This window comes from Neopelma chrysocephalum, unplaced genomic scaffold (assembly GCF_003984885.1).
Source record: "Neopelma chrysocephalum unplaced genomic scaffold, ASM398488v2 Primary Assembly neopelma1_97390, whole genome shotgun sequence".
Classification (NCBI taxonomy): Eukaryota; Metazoa; Chordata; class Aves; order Passeriformes; family Pipridae; genus Neopelma; species Neopelma chrysocephalum.
This window is the reverse complement of record NW_020926031.1, coordinates 2,468,540-2,483,892: the sequence shown is the minus strand read 5'-3', so window position 1 is coordinate 2,483,892 and position 15,353 is coordinate 2,468,540. Positions and strand designations below refer to the sequence as shown.

At 37.3% G+C, this 15,353-nt stretch overlaps 1 protein-coding gene across 1 annotated transcript in view; it reads right to left on the bottom strand.

Moving 5' to 3' along the window:
• The window catches only part of ADGRA1 (adhesion G protein-coupled receptor A1), a 267,959-nt gene extending 256,333 nt beyond the window's left edge, over positions 1–11,626 (bottom strand). The window contains exon 1 of the mRNA XM_027672274.1: positions 11,406–11,626. Within this exon, the coding sequence (XP_027528075.1) occupies positions 11,406–11,626 (221 nt within the window). The remainder of the gene's footprint in view (positions 1–11,405) is intronic.
• Between the last annotated feature and the right edge of the window lie 3,727 nt (positions 11,627–15,353).

Here is a 15,353-nt window from a genome sequence, read left to right as displayed (position 1 = left end):
CCTAGGCACCTGCTTTAATAACTTTTAATCTGGAGACATGATACTGGGATACATCATGGCTGTTTGGCCCAGTCCAGGACAGCCACGTGTATTTTTATTGACAGTCCTGACTGCAGAAAATGAGAAGCTATGTAAACATTTATAAAGTCCATTTATCATATCTTTACTTATTCCAAAACAATATTAGTATCTGAAAATTCATACAAAGCAGCAAAGCAGCAAGTAAAAACAGACGGGAAACCCAGCTGCCCCAGTTCTTCAGAATAAAGCTTCTTCCAAAGCTTTAATAGCTATTCCAATTTTAAAAAGGAAACACCAGCCAACCAAAAAGGCTTATAGACTAACTAATCATATGGAATGAGTGGTTCAACATATAATTCAATACCACCATTTTGACAGAAACTTTCACAGAAAAAAAACCAAACCAACTTGACTTCAGTGCTGCTGAATAAATGATTACTTGAGGGATTTTATTTGTTTAAAACAATCACTCTGTTTCAGCTAAAGAAGTACTCTGGAAAGCTACCATTAAAAAATTATTTGCTCTAATCTTTTCCAAACTCAGGCTTGGCATCTAATCCCTCTTCATTACCAAATAGCTTGGTAACCAAGTATTCAATTTGTAAAATAGTCATAATAACAATACCAAACAGTTGACCTGATTTCTTCAAATGTATCTATAGAAAACAAAAACTCAACAGGATTTTAGTACAGGGAGATTCAGCCAACCAACTCCTTCAATTTTATTAACAATATATGAAAAAATATGGAGGATATTTTCATTTGAAGTAATTTTGTTCAATTAGCAATACTGATGTATTATTTATCAAAAAAAGAGATGTCGTCCTAGTCAGCAAGTTACTGTTTAAGTGTGTAAAATTGTTATGAAGATCATTTTATGAACCAATTTGCTAATGGACTAGTTATTAAATACAGGCACAAAATAATGAGAATATTTTCAAAAGTAATAGTTTATTAGAAATAGATTTATAATGATAATCAATAAGCATGAAGTACTTTACAGCAGTAACTTCATTTGCTCTAAATGCAGATGATTATAATTTATTACATTTATTTAGCTCTTATGGTTATTTTTTGCTTCATCAATCTATATTGCTGACTCCTTACAGTGTTATTCATAACATGTAATTGTGCAGAAAGTGGAGAAAATTACGAATAGTACAACAATAAATTACCATTAATATGTTTTCTCCACATTTTAAGTCTCAGAAATTTCCTTATTCATCCTTTTATTATAGTAAATATTAGTATTAATTAAGTAAATAGAAGGAAAGGTAAAAGTGTTAGAAAATTTACTTTCTCTTCTGAAAATCTCATTAGTTTAAATAGAAGAAGAAACAGACATGAGAACTAGAATACCTGCTACAGTTCCATGAGAACTAGCAAGAATTTGCCAGGTAACTCTTAATTTAACATGAACAGCAGATGGCATTCACTTAATACATGTTAAATCATACAAATAGATAAATACCAAACATCTATGATTGGCATCAAGCCACTTCCGGATGTTCATATCTCAAAAGTTGTCCTCTTCAGCTCTTTCTCAGGTCTACTTGGGGTCCACAAAAAATGAGTTCTCAAATCCTAAGAATTTAATATAACCCTATCAGCACGGTTGCTAAAGAAAGGAAAGGAAAGCATGATTCACATTAAAAAAAAAAATCCCACAACCTTAAAGATGGCATACTGCTCACACTGGATGTACTTAATATTCTTACGAGCCTCCCAGCATTCAAGGAAAAAAGTATGGAACTTCCCTCCACAAGGCTCTTACAGGATATAACCAAGGGAAAGAGGAGATTAACTTTGTTTAGCTATTGTATACAAAAAATAGAGGGAAAAACTCCCTGTAAAGAAACAAACTACAGATATTATTCTCACATGCACCAGCAGTTTAACAGCTATCTGAATACCTGGTGTCGTAACTCCCACAGCTTTACTCCAGTTTCTAAGCACCATGTAATTCAAATTCCCTTAAAAATCGTGGTAGCACACTTTGAAGAGTTACCGAAGCATAATGTGACCAAATTTTGCTATTCTGCCTCTCCAGATAATTACCTTGCTATAGGTGAGATGATGTATGATTCTCAGCGATCATAGTAAAACAAAAGTCTAATGATGAAAACGGTGGTACAACACAACCCACAAATACATGCCCAATACAAAAGCCCAATAATGATGACATTCATTAAAGAGGGACTAACACACCATTTTCTTCCAATGGAAAGAAGGTTTCCATTTATTTTGACTGTGTTTCCTTTCCTGCATTGCATATGTAGTACGGATGGAAAATTGTGTCTTTTACAAAATTAGCAGAGATTTGTCAACTGCTACAGCCATAGCTGAGAACAGTTCACTAATCTGAACTAATTTAAAATAGAGCTATATAATAAACTTACAATGTAAATAATACTAGCTAATGTCACAGGAGAAATTAAGACAGTCTCTTAAGCTTAGATTTTCTTACATATTGAAAACTTTACTTTTCTGGCTCAAGAACTGCATGGAAAATAATAGCACACATTAAGATTTCCTCTTTATCACTATAATTATTTGTGTTATACACATTTCACAGTTTTGGAAGAACAGTTGTAATGTTGTTTGAATGTGGCCACAAAGGTGTAGAGAAAACTGGAAATTAAACTTTTCCTCTTTCCTTCTAAACAACAGGGATGGAAAACAACTCTGATCATTGTGTCTGTTCCCTCTGATCATCAGCAACATATCTGGTGGGTCAATGTAAAATTACTGCCTGACACAACCACATTCAGACCTCTCTACTCCACTGGCTGCAGTTTTAATGACAAACTCTAAGGAGGCAGAGCTAGAGATTCAAAAGATTTTTCTTATTTCTAAGTTGTGTAATAGGATCAACTCCATCTGCCTGGCCCCAATTCCAGGCACCGCTGAACTCCAGGACTTAATTCAGATCTCTCTAAGGACCCATGCCCTCACTTATTTCAGTTCCACTCAGCAAGTTCAGACAAGAAGGATAAAATGAGTCAAGGATCAAAGGTGATGAGGGAAGATGTAATGGAGGGTTTTAGAAAATAGAAGGAACTGGAAAGTCATGCAAGACTAAAGAAGTGGTGGAGGCCGTGAGCTGAAAGCAGAGTCTGCAGCACACAGCAGTGAAAGTGCAGAGGCTGGCAGAGAAGTAGAGCATACCAGAGGACCAAAAGCAGAGTTGAGGAGGAGGGAGGCAGGTTTTTTATTTTTTTAGAAATGCATTAGCAGCGTGCAATACATGTAAGCAGTGAACAAAACTAAGATGCAGATGAGAAGAAAAAACAGGCAGAAGTAACAATATAATAATAATAATAAAAACAACAGTAATAATATTAATAATAATAAAAAGGAAAGTGCAGAATTGAAAGTTTCTGGGAATAACAGCAGATGGGCATAATAAAGCTCAAAGGATGCTCCATGGAAGACAAAGAACTAAGCATTTTTCTTAGTAGTGCAAAGTTTTCCTGATAGGACACATGTTAATGTATAAAAATCCAGTTACTTAGGAGTGCTGGTAAATTTGATTCCTCAAAATTTGTAGCAACTTTTGTTTTTCTTCTCCCTCTCTCTGTAGGTTTCCTGTTTTGCCAGATTGTTAGCACATTCAATTAGAGGAACCTTTCCTAACATTTCAGCATACTTTCTGTCAAAATTCTACAAAATGTAGTCTGTTAATAAAGTTGCTCACAAGCAGATTATGATCTTCTTCCACTCCTCTGCTCTCAAAGAAATTGATACCATGCACATTCATTTGTAATGCAAATATAAAAATAAATGTTGCCAGGGGACTACTAATATACCATAATATTGTGTTTAATTCTTCCATTATGTTTTTCTTCAAATTTTCCAGGCTTGATTTGGTACTTACCAGTTTTAACGTTATTTTCCATTCTACGATGCAATTTGTTCTTTTTTCAAGTCACAGTACACGTAAAACTGTTACCATCTCGATTAATAATTTTGTCTATAAAACATGCTTTCTGGGACTGGCTATCCCATAACATAAAGAGAAAGGTTTTATGAAAAGATACCATCCAGATTGCTACTAGAATGAAGAAATCACAGTAATTCTTCAATAAACAAGGAGAATCATAAATGTTCATAATTTGGAGGCCTTGACTTACCAGGTTACTTGAAAATCATAATGATATCTTAACAACACAGAAAATCCATTAAACTTCATCGTGTGTTATACGAAGCCTACAGTATATATGCTAAAAATACAGGCCTTTACACTTTTAATGAGTTTTGATGAACAGCCGTTTCAGAAAACAGCCACTCACCAAAGAAAAGCTTAAAATAAAAGTACGAATGAATTTGCTTACTTATGCATAGCTATCAGCAAATCCAAATTCTATATGACCTAGGAATAACTCTCAGGTTTTTGCAAAGATTTATAGGTCTATGAGCAGAATACCCATAAACTGCTATGTGCTTGTGTTATTGGCAGAACAAACTGCTGTTCAGATAAGATGATATCCAACTAAGTACAGAAAAGAAACTGTCAACAACTCTGCAAGACTATAATAGAAATTGCAAAAGCAGAGCTTTCATGACTAGCCATACCTTCAGAATACTCCCAAATCAGTCCCAGGCATGAAAACACAGTTGGAACTGATTTTAAGAGAAGGCTGAAGAATGGCATGTTCCCACAAAAATAAGAACAAAGCCTAAACTGTGTTCCCTGTATTACATAATTGCCAAAGTAGATGGGAAAAAGAAGTTAATATCATAAATATAAAGAATTTTTAGCCAAATTGCATTTGAGAAGTCTAGAATTAGAGAGTAAACTTGTGATTGATCAAAGTTAATCACAATTGATTGGAGAAGCACATACCCAACCTTTTCATGTTTTGTACGCTTTTATTGTTGTGATGGTTTGGCTATTCTATCAGAAACACGCAAAAGGGAAGAAGTTTAGAATCAATAGGTAATTTTTCCTCAAAAATCTAAGTCAAATGGCATAAACAGAAATTCCTGAAAACATATATCAATATTATTGAGTAGTGAAAACCAAGCTGGCACCAAGCTCTGACTCTCAGATGTGCACGAACAAAGTGTAAGCTGCAGATATAGGAATGTATGTTTCCTACTGGTTATTGAAGCAGAAGCTCTGCCTTGGTAGATACTCTGCCTTTTAGCTTTCAGATTTATACCAGCTCTGTATTATAGAGTTGCAGAGTCACAGGGACCATACGACCCTATTGTTGTAAAGCATCAAACATTTAAATAATGGTTTTGATTTTAAACATCTGAAGATACAGAAAAAGAAGAACGTATATAAAATATTAAATCTCTGGAGCTTCATTTTAATAAAATTCTCAGATCTTTTCCCTTCACCTCTCTCCCCACCACTCCACCACTCCCTACCCTTCACCTCACCTAATATCTTATTATGCTGTCAGGATATTTAGAAGGGGACAAAGAAAGAAATACATGCTTTGAGAAAATGCTCCAGAATTCCTTCAAAAAAAAAAAAGAGCCACATTTTCAAATCTTTAAATAACAATACGTTTTAAGGACTGATAGTACTTTGGTCCCAAGGGGCATCGACTCATGCAGCTTCATATAAAGCACCGCACTGCAAGAGATGACAATACATACGCTTCAGAAACAAATTTCTGTTGCACATATCTTTTGATAGGTAAAATTAAATGGACTTTATGAATATTAGGCCAACCTACCCAAAAGAAAAAAAAAAAAAGAAAGCCAACAACACATACTAAATCTCTTCCTGTTTAGGGCAAACAAGGTCAGTAGCTAGTCAACTGACAAATTATACCATATCATAAAACCCCAGCTTCATGTAGGACTTCTCAATAGGTATCAGATTATATGGACTTATACGACAAATCTCCCTTCCCACATGCATTATTCTCCTCCTGGCTATCCTCACCAGTTTATTTTTACCTCTGGACTGAAACTAAGCGTAAAATCACACTGCTGCAAATTCCCTAGTACGTGACAAAAAAGGACTTGATTTCTACATTAAAGTACCAAATTAATGAACTGTTCAGTACTGTGAAATAATTTTATCTGTTTTCAGATATTCTCATCCCATTCTCTTACAAAAACTGCTTTCCCCCCAAAAAATTACACTGAGGACATAAAAGCATAAGGAGGACATATGGCACTGTTGTAAATTTATGGCACTTACAGTTTAATAATAATAATAAAGACAAAAAGAAATGTCAGCATGACTTGTATAACTTTAAAAAGTTATGTATATGGTAACTATTAAAGCAGTATTTATTCTATTTTGGACACATTATTTGCTATGAGAGTTCTGTTTTCTTCAGCAGAATTTTTTCACACTCCTTTTGGGTTAAAATTTCCAATAATGCCAATGCATCAGTTTCATCCAAAAAAGTAATCATTTGGAAGTTGTCATAATACTAATAGTTCCTGCTATTCACAAGCAGTGAAGAGAATTCAGGTGCAGGTATTTCCTTGTTAAATTTAACGAAGAAAAATATTTTCAGTTATGGTATATTATGGCCATTCTAGATGAATATATTAACATGAAATATCAAGGAAGATTAGACTAATATTTGAAGACTTTTCATCTCTAGCAGCTTTCTCTTCTCTTTATTTTGCTCTCCTCAACCGTCTTTCCCAGACCTTACAGGTCTTTGGGGTATTTTATGTAGGTTCCCTTTGTATTACGAATTTCTTTCACAAACTGTTTTTGGTTCTTTTTTCTTCCTTTTTTTTTTGAGTTTCAGAAAAAGCACATATAAATATGTATACTCACATAAATAATGGAGCAGGAAACCTGTTTCTTATTCTTTGAGTGAACAGTAAGCTAACCAAGGTGAAAATGTTTGTGAAAACCTTTATAACAAGAATTAGCCTACCTTCTTTAATAACACTGTTATTTACAAATTAGCAATGCTATGTTAGGTCTCATATCAACGAAGAAAAATATGTGAGTTTTAAGATGTGGAAATAAAACTTCTGAATAATATTTTTTGTTCGGTCTTTCTTCAAGTCCTGCTTTGTTTGCTTTGGCTAGCCTGAGCGCCAAGCTCTTTGGAACATAAAGAACATTTTTGTGATCTATTTTTACAACAAGACGCTTATATCAAATAAACCATATTGATATACCCTAAACTGAATATCGGAGTGTAAAAGACAAGACTAGACATGAAACAAATACAGTAATATAATAACTTTGAATAAATTCCAGTAGACATGATATAAATGAATGTGACATAAAAGTAATTTTGTGACAGAGAAAAGCGGGGCAATGCTGGTTTCAGAAGACTACTTAATGTTTGTGAAGTGCTTTGAAGACCAATACCACTTCACACGTATTATGGCTATGGATTACCACTGGAGTCATGTAGCCTCACTCTGAAATTGAGAATCTGAGGAATTTGAGACAACCTCCAATTCCAAGGCAGAAGAAAGGCATAGATATAAAAAGTATTAAGAATCCTATATGATACTGAATTGCTATAACCCATACACAAGCATAAGTTTTCTTCATTTCTATGATGACAGTTAAAACAGATTTCCATAGGTGTATCTGTGGATAAAATTTGTAAAAATATCAACCTTCAGTGTAAATGTTGCTCCTTCTTTTGAATGGAGGGAGGAAAAAACAGTGTTGCTACTCTCAGAAACTGGTGGCATTTATAACTTCAAAATATATTCTGCCCAGTGATATGAAAACATGTGTAGAACTGAGAACTTCCAGGACTAAAAGTATAAAGTTTTTAACACCACTTGACAGGAAAAAAATAAGTATATAAAGCAACATAACAATATACTGTCCAGATCACATGGAATAACTTAGTAGAGAATCTAATCTGCTGATTTCTGAGTTTTCAAACTGTAGAACTTTCACATTGAAAAAAGCAGCAACAAAATTTTGCCACATAACCCAAATTTCAGCAACTCAGTCAAAAGTTTAACAACTAAAATTTCTGTTAGCATAGAAGAGAAAGAAGATTGCAAATAATCTTATTCTCTACAGTTATACTTTAACAACCCAACCACATTGTTGAAAAAAAAAAAGTAAAACATTGATTCAGCAGAATAATTCCTAAGTATTCAGCCATAAAATCTAAAATGAGAAAACTACATTATCCTGACGTGATATGACTCTTCCTTGCTGGTTCCACACTTCCACACCAACCGAGAGTGAAGTGGTGAGAGCGGATCCCATAAATTAGTGATTCAACAGCTGTATTCTTCATGGAAAAAAAATCAGGAGTAATGCCCTTTCTCCACCCCGTTCCAACATACAAAGCACAGAAATACATGTTGCAAATCCATGAAGACTAGAATCCCTTTTAACAAATACTTTGTGAAGCAACAGCTAAGTTTTTCCTTTTGATCCACATCAAGCACATGACTCCTGTTTCCAAAGCAGTAAAAGACTAAATAAAGACAGTGAAACAGAGTCCAGAACAAGGTGGGTTTTTTTGTTTGTTTCAGGTTTTAATATAAAATAAAGAGGACGGAATAGTTGCTTTATCAGTTTATATTTTGCTTTTATTTCTTGTGTGATTGTTTATCATTGGGAGTGTTCAGACAGTACTGAATAGCTCTAGTATTCATATGATTTCAAATAAATTCTGCAGACTTTCCCACCTCATAAGCTGGAAATAATTGGTCCAAACCTGTCAAGAATAAGCATTTTTTCAGTAACTTCACACAATTTTTTAGGTACTGCGTGTGACTGCATCAGAAGTATTTTTAGTAGCAACAGTTTCAGTACATATATATCATAAAGAGCCTAAATTGTCAAACTCAGCCAAGGTCCATGGTCACTTAGGTGAAAATAACATTAAACTAACAAATCATAACTTCTAGATTTGCTGGTAAGTAACATTACTGAGCATGTAAATGAAATGTTACATATCCACAGCTTCATCTTTTAATGGCTTATGAGACAGACCAGAAGTAATTCCTCTTTCATCTTTGCATAACAGTTAACAGAGTTTGGCTTCAATCTTGCTTTCCAAAAGAACACAGCACTAGGGAACCAGCATCCCCATATAATAAATATATATATGAAAAGATTAAGTAATCTGCCTCAAATGCCCTAAACTGTTACATTGTTTCATTAGTGTTACTGCATCTGACTACATATTCTTTTATTCACCTCTGTATTTTTTAATTGTTAAAGCAATCCAAAAGGTTATGTTCCATAAGTTATAGCTCTCTTTCTCTCTGTGGGCCCATAAAACCTAATGGAAGCAGGCAGTGTCTACTACAATATTCTCTTTTGTCACAACTCCCATGCTACTACAAATATAAGAGTGCTAATATTTGAGCTCTTTATCATTATTTTCCACAGCTGGCCAAATCTCCAGGTGTAAATTCATCAAAACTAGTTTCTCCTGGAAAATCTTTGACACATTCAACCAAATTTTCACCTGTATGTTCCTGCTGATGAAAACTACTATGTTCCTAACATAGATTTTAACCTTGTTTTTTTACCTTCAATATTTAGCCTTAAATTTAGATATTGAAAACAAACAAACAAAAAAAACCCCAAAACCAAAAAAAAGAGAAGAGAGACTGTAAGCGGAAAGGGATAAGTTTAGGTGATATATGGTACCATATTTGTCCATGTGAAATATAAAAAAAACCTAAAAATTGTTTGTATGTTTTATATCAACTCAGGCCAGCTAATCAGCTCTCAGGTCGACGTCTATTTGTGATTAAGCTTTAAAAAAAACTAACACAGTACCTTTCTAATGAATTTTGAGCAAATGTTGCCTGAAATGCATGTGTTTGGGGTTACAGTATAAAGTTTGCTACTGGTGCCTTAAATCATATGTATAAGTGAGCAAATCCTCCCACCTACCACTTCAAATACACCACCTCCCCTGTTCATCTTTTCTCACTTCTGTTTCCAATTCAACTTCTTTTCACTACAGTGAATACATACTTCTGTTGATCTTATGGTCGGCTGGATTCATTGACTGGTGCTTACCTCAGTAAAAGTTTCTTAAAACCTAAATAAGACTCTGTAAATCAATATTGAAGAGGAAAAACCTTTGCAGACATGCCAAGTGTGAGTTTCTACAGATCTTTAACCAATAGGAAAAAATAATTCCTGCCTGCCCAAGATTTTATAATTTTGGCGAGTACAAGATCTAACTACATTGCCATTTATATAAACTACAGAAGTAGCAGTAAATTTATCACCTAGGTCAAAACTTACAGTGATAAGTAATTTAATAATTTTACTTTAAAAGAATCTATTAAAATGTAGCAGGAAGTCTAATTATTGTGTCTTGTATATAAGCAAAAGTTTCCCAAATGAATATTCAGCATACACCTAATCAGCATCAAGTCACTCAGCAGTTATAGCTAAAACTGGAGCATATACAGCACATCTGTACATTTACAAGCACAGGCTCCCCAGATGTTATAAATTACTATCTTTACCAGTTGACTCCTAAAAGTGTTGACTTAAAGAAAATGCAGTGAACAGTGGAGATGTTCACAGCAGGAATTGTCAACAGAACTAAATTCAACAGTAAAAGGTCTGTTGATATGTGTATGATCTAAAGGGTAAATGTCACAGAGCTATTACTGCTTGGGTGCATTACAGGGACATTACTTTCAGCTGTACTTGATGATACAGTTACAGAAAGTTCTACTACCTTACTTACAATACATACCATTTATTCAAGTTCAGCTATGTGCAACAGGCAACAAAATATCATAAGCTATTTCCTAGTTGGGGAAAAAAAAAAAGGAAAAAAAAGGAGAACACCAAACGATGAGTCATTTTAAATTACCTGACAACTCAAAATGATATTGGACATTTGACAGCTTCAAATGGTTGTACAGAAACTCATGTTAAAAAGGGAGACATGAAATTCCAAACTTTATTTAGAGGAGACAGGAGAGAAGGGAGAAGCAGTTAATGACACAGCACTCCAGAAAGCAGTTCAGCATTACCGATATCATTTATTTATTGCCCGGACAGTTTGAGCCCGTCCCGCTGCTGGTGGAAAGGTGCACCAGAGTGCTCCATCAGTTCTGCAACCACTGACATTTCCCAAACCACCACACGCAGCAGCATGCAATCTACACCAGGGAAAGCCCAGCTTCCCCAGCTCGACCCGAACGCCAGCAGGAGTTTCCAAACTGAGAACAAAAAAAAAAAAAAAAAGAAAAAAAAACAACAAAGAAAAAAAACAACCCCAAACTCTCTCACATACTTTTTAAAAGCCGGGTCAGGGCTGTAATCTGTGATGTGCACGGAGCGGTTCTGCCCGCTCCGCAGCGGCGGGCACGGCCGCGCCGCGAAGTCCCCTCGAGCCCCGCGTCTCCCCCGCACCCCTCTCCGCCGGGGCACCCCCCGCCCCGCGCCAGGTGCGCGCTGCCCCGCGGGCCGTACTCACAGGGACACGGTGCGGTTGGGCAGCACGGCGGGCTGCAAAGTTTCCACCAAGTCGCCGCCGCTGCAGACCACTTTGATGCGGAGGGCCGGGCGGCCGGGCCCCTTGGCGCGCTCGGCGGCGCAAAGGCAGCGGTCCACGATGAGGTCGGGGCAGTTCCTGCTGCCCCCGCACAGCCCCAGCGCGGCGGCCAGCAGGCACAGGCGGGGGCACAGCCCGCGCATGCTGAGCCAGCGAGCGACCCGCCGGCTGCCGCGCCGCGCATGGCACGCACCCCTCCGCGCCGCTCCGCGGGCGCCGCGGGCCCCTCCACGCCTCCTGCGCCCACCCCGCCCCGCCTCTCTCGCTGCGGCCGCTCCGCTCCGAGGGACCCCCCCCTTCCTCCTCCTCCTTTCTCCGAGGAGCCGCCGCTCCTTTCCTGCCGCAGCCCGTGCAGCGGCGGCGCTGGGCGGACCCCGCGGCGCTCAGCGGCCCCCCCCCCCCGTCGGCGCTCACCGGGCGCGCCTCCCCCGGGGGTCCGGCAGCCGCAGCCCCCGGGAGCGCCCTGCCCGCCGCTACCTGCGCTGCCCGCAGTGCTGTCAGCCCGCGGTGCTGTCAGCCCGCCGTGGGGGTCCGGGAGCTGGGGGCAAAACCGGACAGATGCGCCAAGGGCGCGCTGCAGCCTAAAGCGGCGCGGCCAGCCCGGGCACAGGGCAGAAAATCGGGAGCTGGAAAAATGTTAAGGGTCGGGAATCTAGTTTTGAAAATAGCCACCTTAGCTACCGCGTTTCAGAAACCTGTGGGCGAAGTGCTGTTTGCACCTATGGTGGTGGGAAAGAAGCTTCAGGGTATGGGCAAAGGTCAGTGTAGACTAAGAGACTGGACAGTCCAGCCACTGCCACCGGTGAGGGTCCATGCAGTTAGCTGACATCAGACATCTCAGATAGTGCTGTGGTGACCTAAATCAAAGGTTTGATCAGTAGTCAAAGACTGACTTCATCACCCAGGTCAGCGAGCACATTTCTACTTGTATTTGTCTGTCATTTATGGCACTCTTTGGCTTTGGAGCATTCTCAGCAGTATTTTGTGATATGACTGGGAACTCCTAGGGTAGATTTTCAACATCAACTGCAAGGTACCCTAGTTTTTTTTCTGAAAGTGGACAAAAAAAATCCAATTTGTAACAGCAATTTCCATTTTCAATGGCCTTTTACTGAAAGGGCAGGTTCCTTGCCTTCTCTTACGCAATGGAGACTCACAACGCATGTTTTCATTGCAGGATCTAGGCCAAAGTTAGTAATAGTCTGCCATAGCTATAAAGCTATTTTAGGAAATAACTTGGGTTTTATAAAACAATATTGTATTATAGTCCCTTAGGGAAGATTTGTCTTGCACATTTACAATGCCTGTTATCACTGTGTTCTAATACCTAATTGGAGCCTTTAGGCACTATGTTATTAATAAGTGATAGAAGGGGTAGCACCCTTGTGAAATTCAAGGCTAATAGGAACTTTTTCAGGAACAATCTTATTCTGTACAGTTGTTGATTTAAAGAATCATAAATATTACAACCTCTGCTCTTTTATTTTTAAAAGCAAAGCTTTGTAACGCTTACTAGCAGGCAGCAAAATGGACTGTATTTCATGAGACCACTCAGCATTGCTAAGGTTGCATGATGGTCTTTATCATAAAGAAACCCTATGTAGTATTTAAATTTGAAAATGCTTCTTTAGCTTTGAAAAATTCTGTCTCACGAATACTGTTTTTGAAAGCACTAGTGAAGAATACACATTTATTGAGATGTAGCATAGATTTCATTCAGTGTTAACCTTGCTGAGGAGGAATGGAATTTTTCAATCAAACTCGGCCCTTAAATATATGCTAGCAGAATTTTAACATTTTTTCCTAACTCACCTGTACTGCAAGTTTTTAAAAAATATTGTTTTATTAAGGAAAAAGAAGGTTTACAGCCACATTGAAGCCATCTATGAAATTCTAAGTAAAGGTAGAAAAGGAGTTATTCAAAACATTAGAGGAGAAAAATAAGAGTAAACTCCCCTCAACTTCCCAATATATCTTTTTTTCTTGCCTTATTACAAATAAAGAAACAAAAAACTCAGCTGTCTTCCTTTTTCTTCACTGTCACTTACAAATATGAAGAAAGTCAAACTTTTATGATGATTTAAAAGCACAGATGATCGTTCCTGCCCTGAGATCTCACAGTCTAAACAGGCCCAATTGAAAAAAGGATCTGAGCACATACGGAGCTCAATGCTGCTTCAGTTGTCACCAGCCCAGCCCAGCAGAATATTTGATGCTGGCAGTAATTAGTCATTTTCCCATACTTTGGAAGATGCAACTTCAATCCACTCATGATATAAAAACAACTAAATTTCCCATGTATCGGAAAGGCAGTATAATCCCAGGCTCCCTTGTATGATGGGAAGAAAAAATGTTGTGGCATTTTGAATTGAAAAGCAGCCAACCTTGCACTGTGTTTGGGTTCCAAAACTGCCAGTTTTAGACAAACTGTGTGCTTACAGCTTGGGTACCTTTGGACACTTTACACAACAGATTAGCATATGAGAGGTCATGAGCACCTTAGCCGGGTTTTGGTGTATGCAAAGAGAATGACAAGTTTATTGTCTATGTTGAAGTCAAAGATACTTGAAGAATTTAGGTGTCTGTGCTGTTAAACAGAACTGAGTGAGCGTTTTTAGTTCATAGTTGACCTTGGACCCTTCAATTTCTCTTAAATCTTTCTAAATCTAGACCATGGATATTGCACATGTACATTAAAAGGGACACACTTTAGGATATCTCTCCTTACAGTTTTCTCTCTTGGTTTGGTCAGCAACCAGAATGTGATGTGTACTGATCTACTTTTTCACATAAAGCCAAACAGATCTTAGGAGACTCTTGAAAAGTCCTAGAATGCCAAGTCACTTCCTGGCCAACAGAAGCAAGATCAGAGATTCACTTGAAACATGAAATATTTTCTAATTTTAATATTTTTTACAGTTAAATTCTTGCTTTAGTTATTAATCATGGAACTGAGGGATAAATTTTCTTAGATCAAGGAAGTAAGAAAATTACTAGATGTGACTATTTTCTTTATATTTTTATTCCCAATCATCAAAAGTCTTAAAGATTTTTTAGTAGGTCTATCCATGTATGCACACACCATGACCTCACAGCAGTACTTCAGAGGGAAATTTTATTCTGTGGCTGAATGTGTAAGTGTTAAAAAGGAATGTAAGTTAATTTAGGAATATAATCCTAAAAGGGTATTAGCCTGAATGAATATTAACAATGTAAAAAGGAATCACAGGTTAGAGATACAGGTGATTCATTGAATATTTAATTTAAATCGTGTTCCCAAGCACAAAACAGCAGCAGCACCTGCTTAGCATCACAGGACGTTGCACAGCAATTAAGTACAAGAATGTATTATACAATAATAGGAAATATGGGGGGGCAGAATGTAAATAAGTGAATTTGAATTTTGTCAGGATTTCAAAATTGCATGTTAGTATTGGAATAGAGCCATGGAAACTTTAATAACCACAAACAGGTTTTGGTCATGGCTTTTGTTTTATTTCTTATCTGGAAGTTGGCACTCTATCAACCCTTTAATTCCTTGAACATTGACTCTTTATTGACAGTAGTAAAACAATGAATCATTTAGCCCATTTCCTCCAGCACCTCAGTCTCCCAACACTTTTATCACATCATGACTGTACTTCATGCTACTCATCACATCAGCATAGCACCATGTTGTGTCTGTAAGCCTTTGCAATGCAATGATTAAAAAACAAGCCTAGAAATTATTTGGCCTAGAAAAAGGATAGGTAAAGTAACTGGGAGAAAAACAATCCAGAGCAGATTTCCATTGGGACACTTGGAATTCTATAAAAAGATGTTATTTCAAAGGTGATAGAGGAAAACAAGCAGAATATATAAAAATATGCA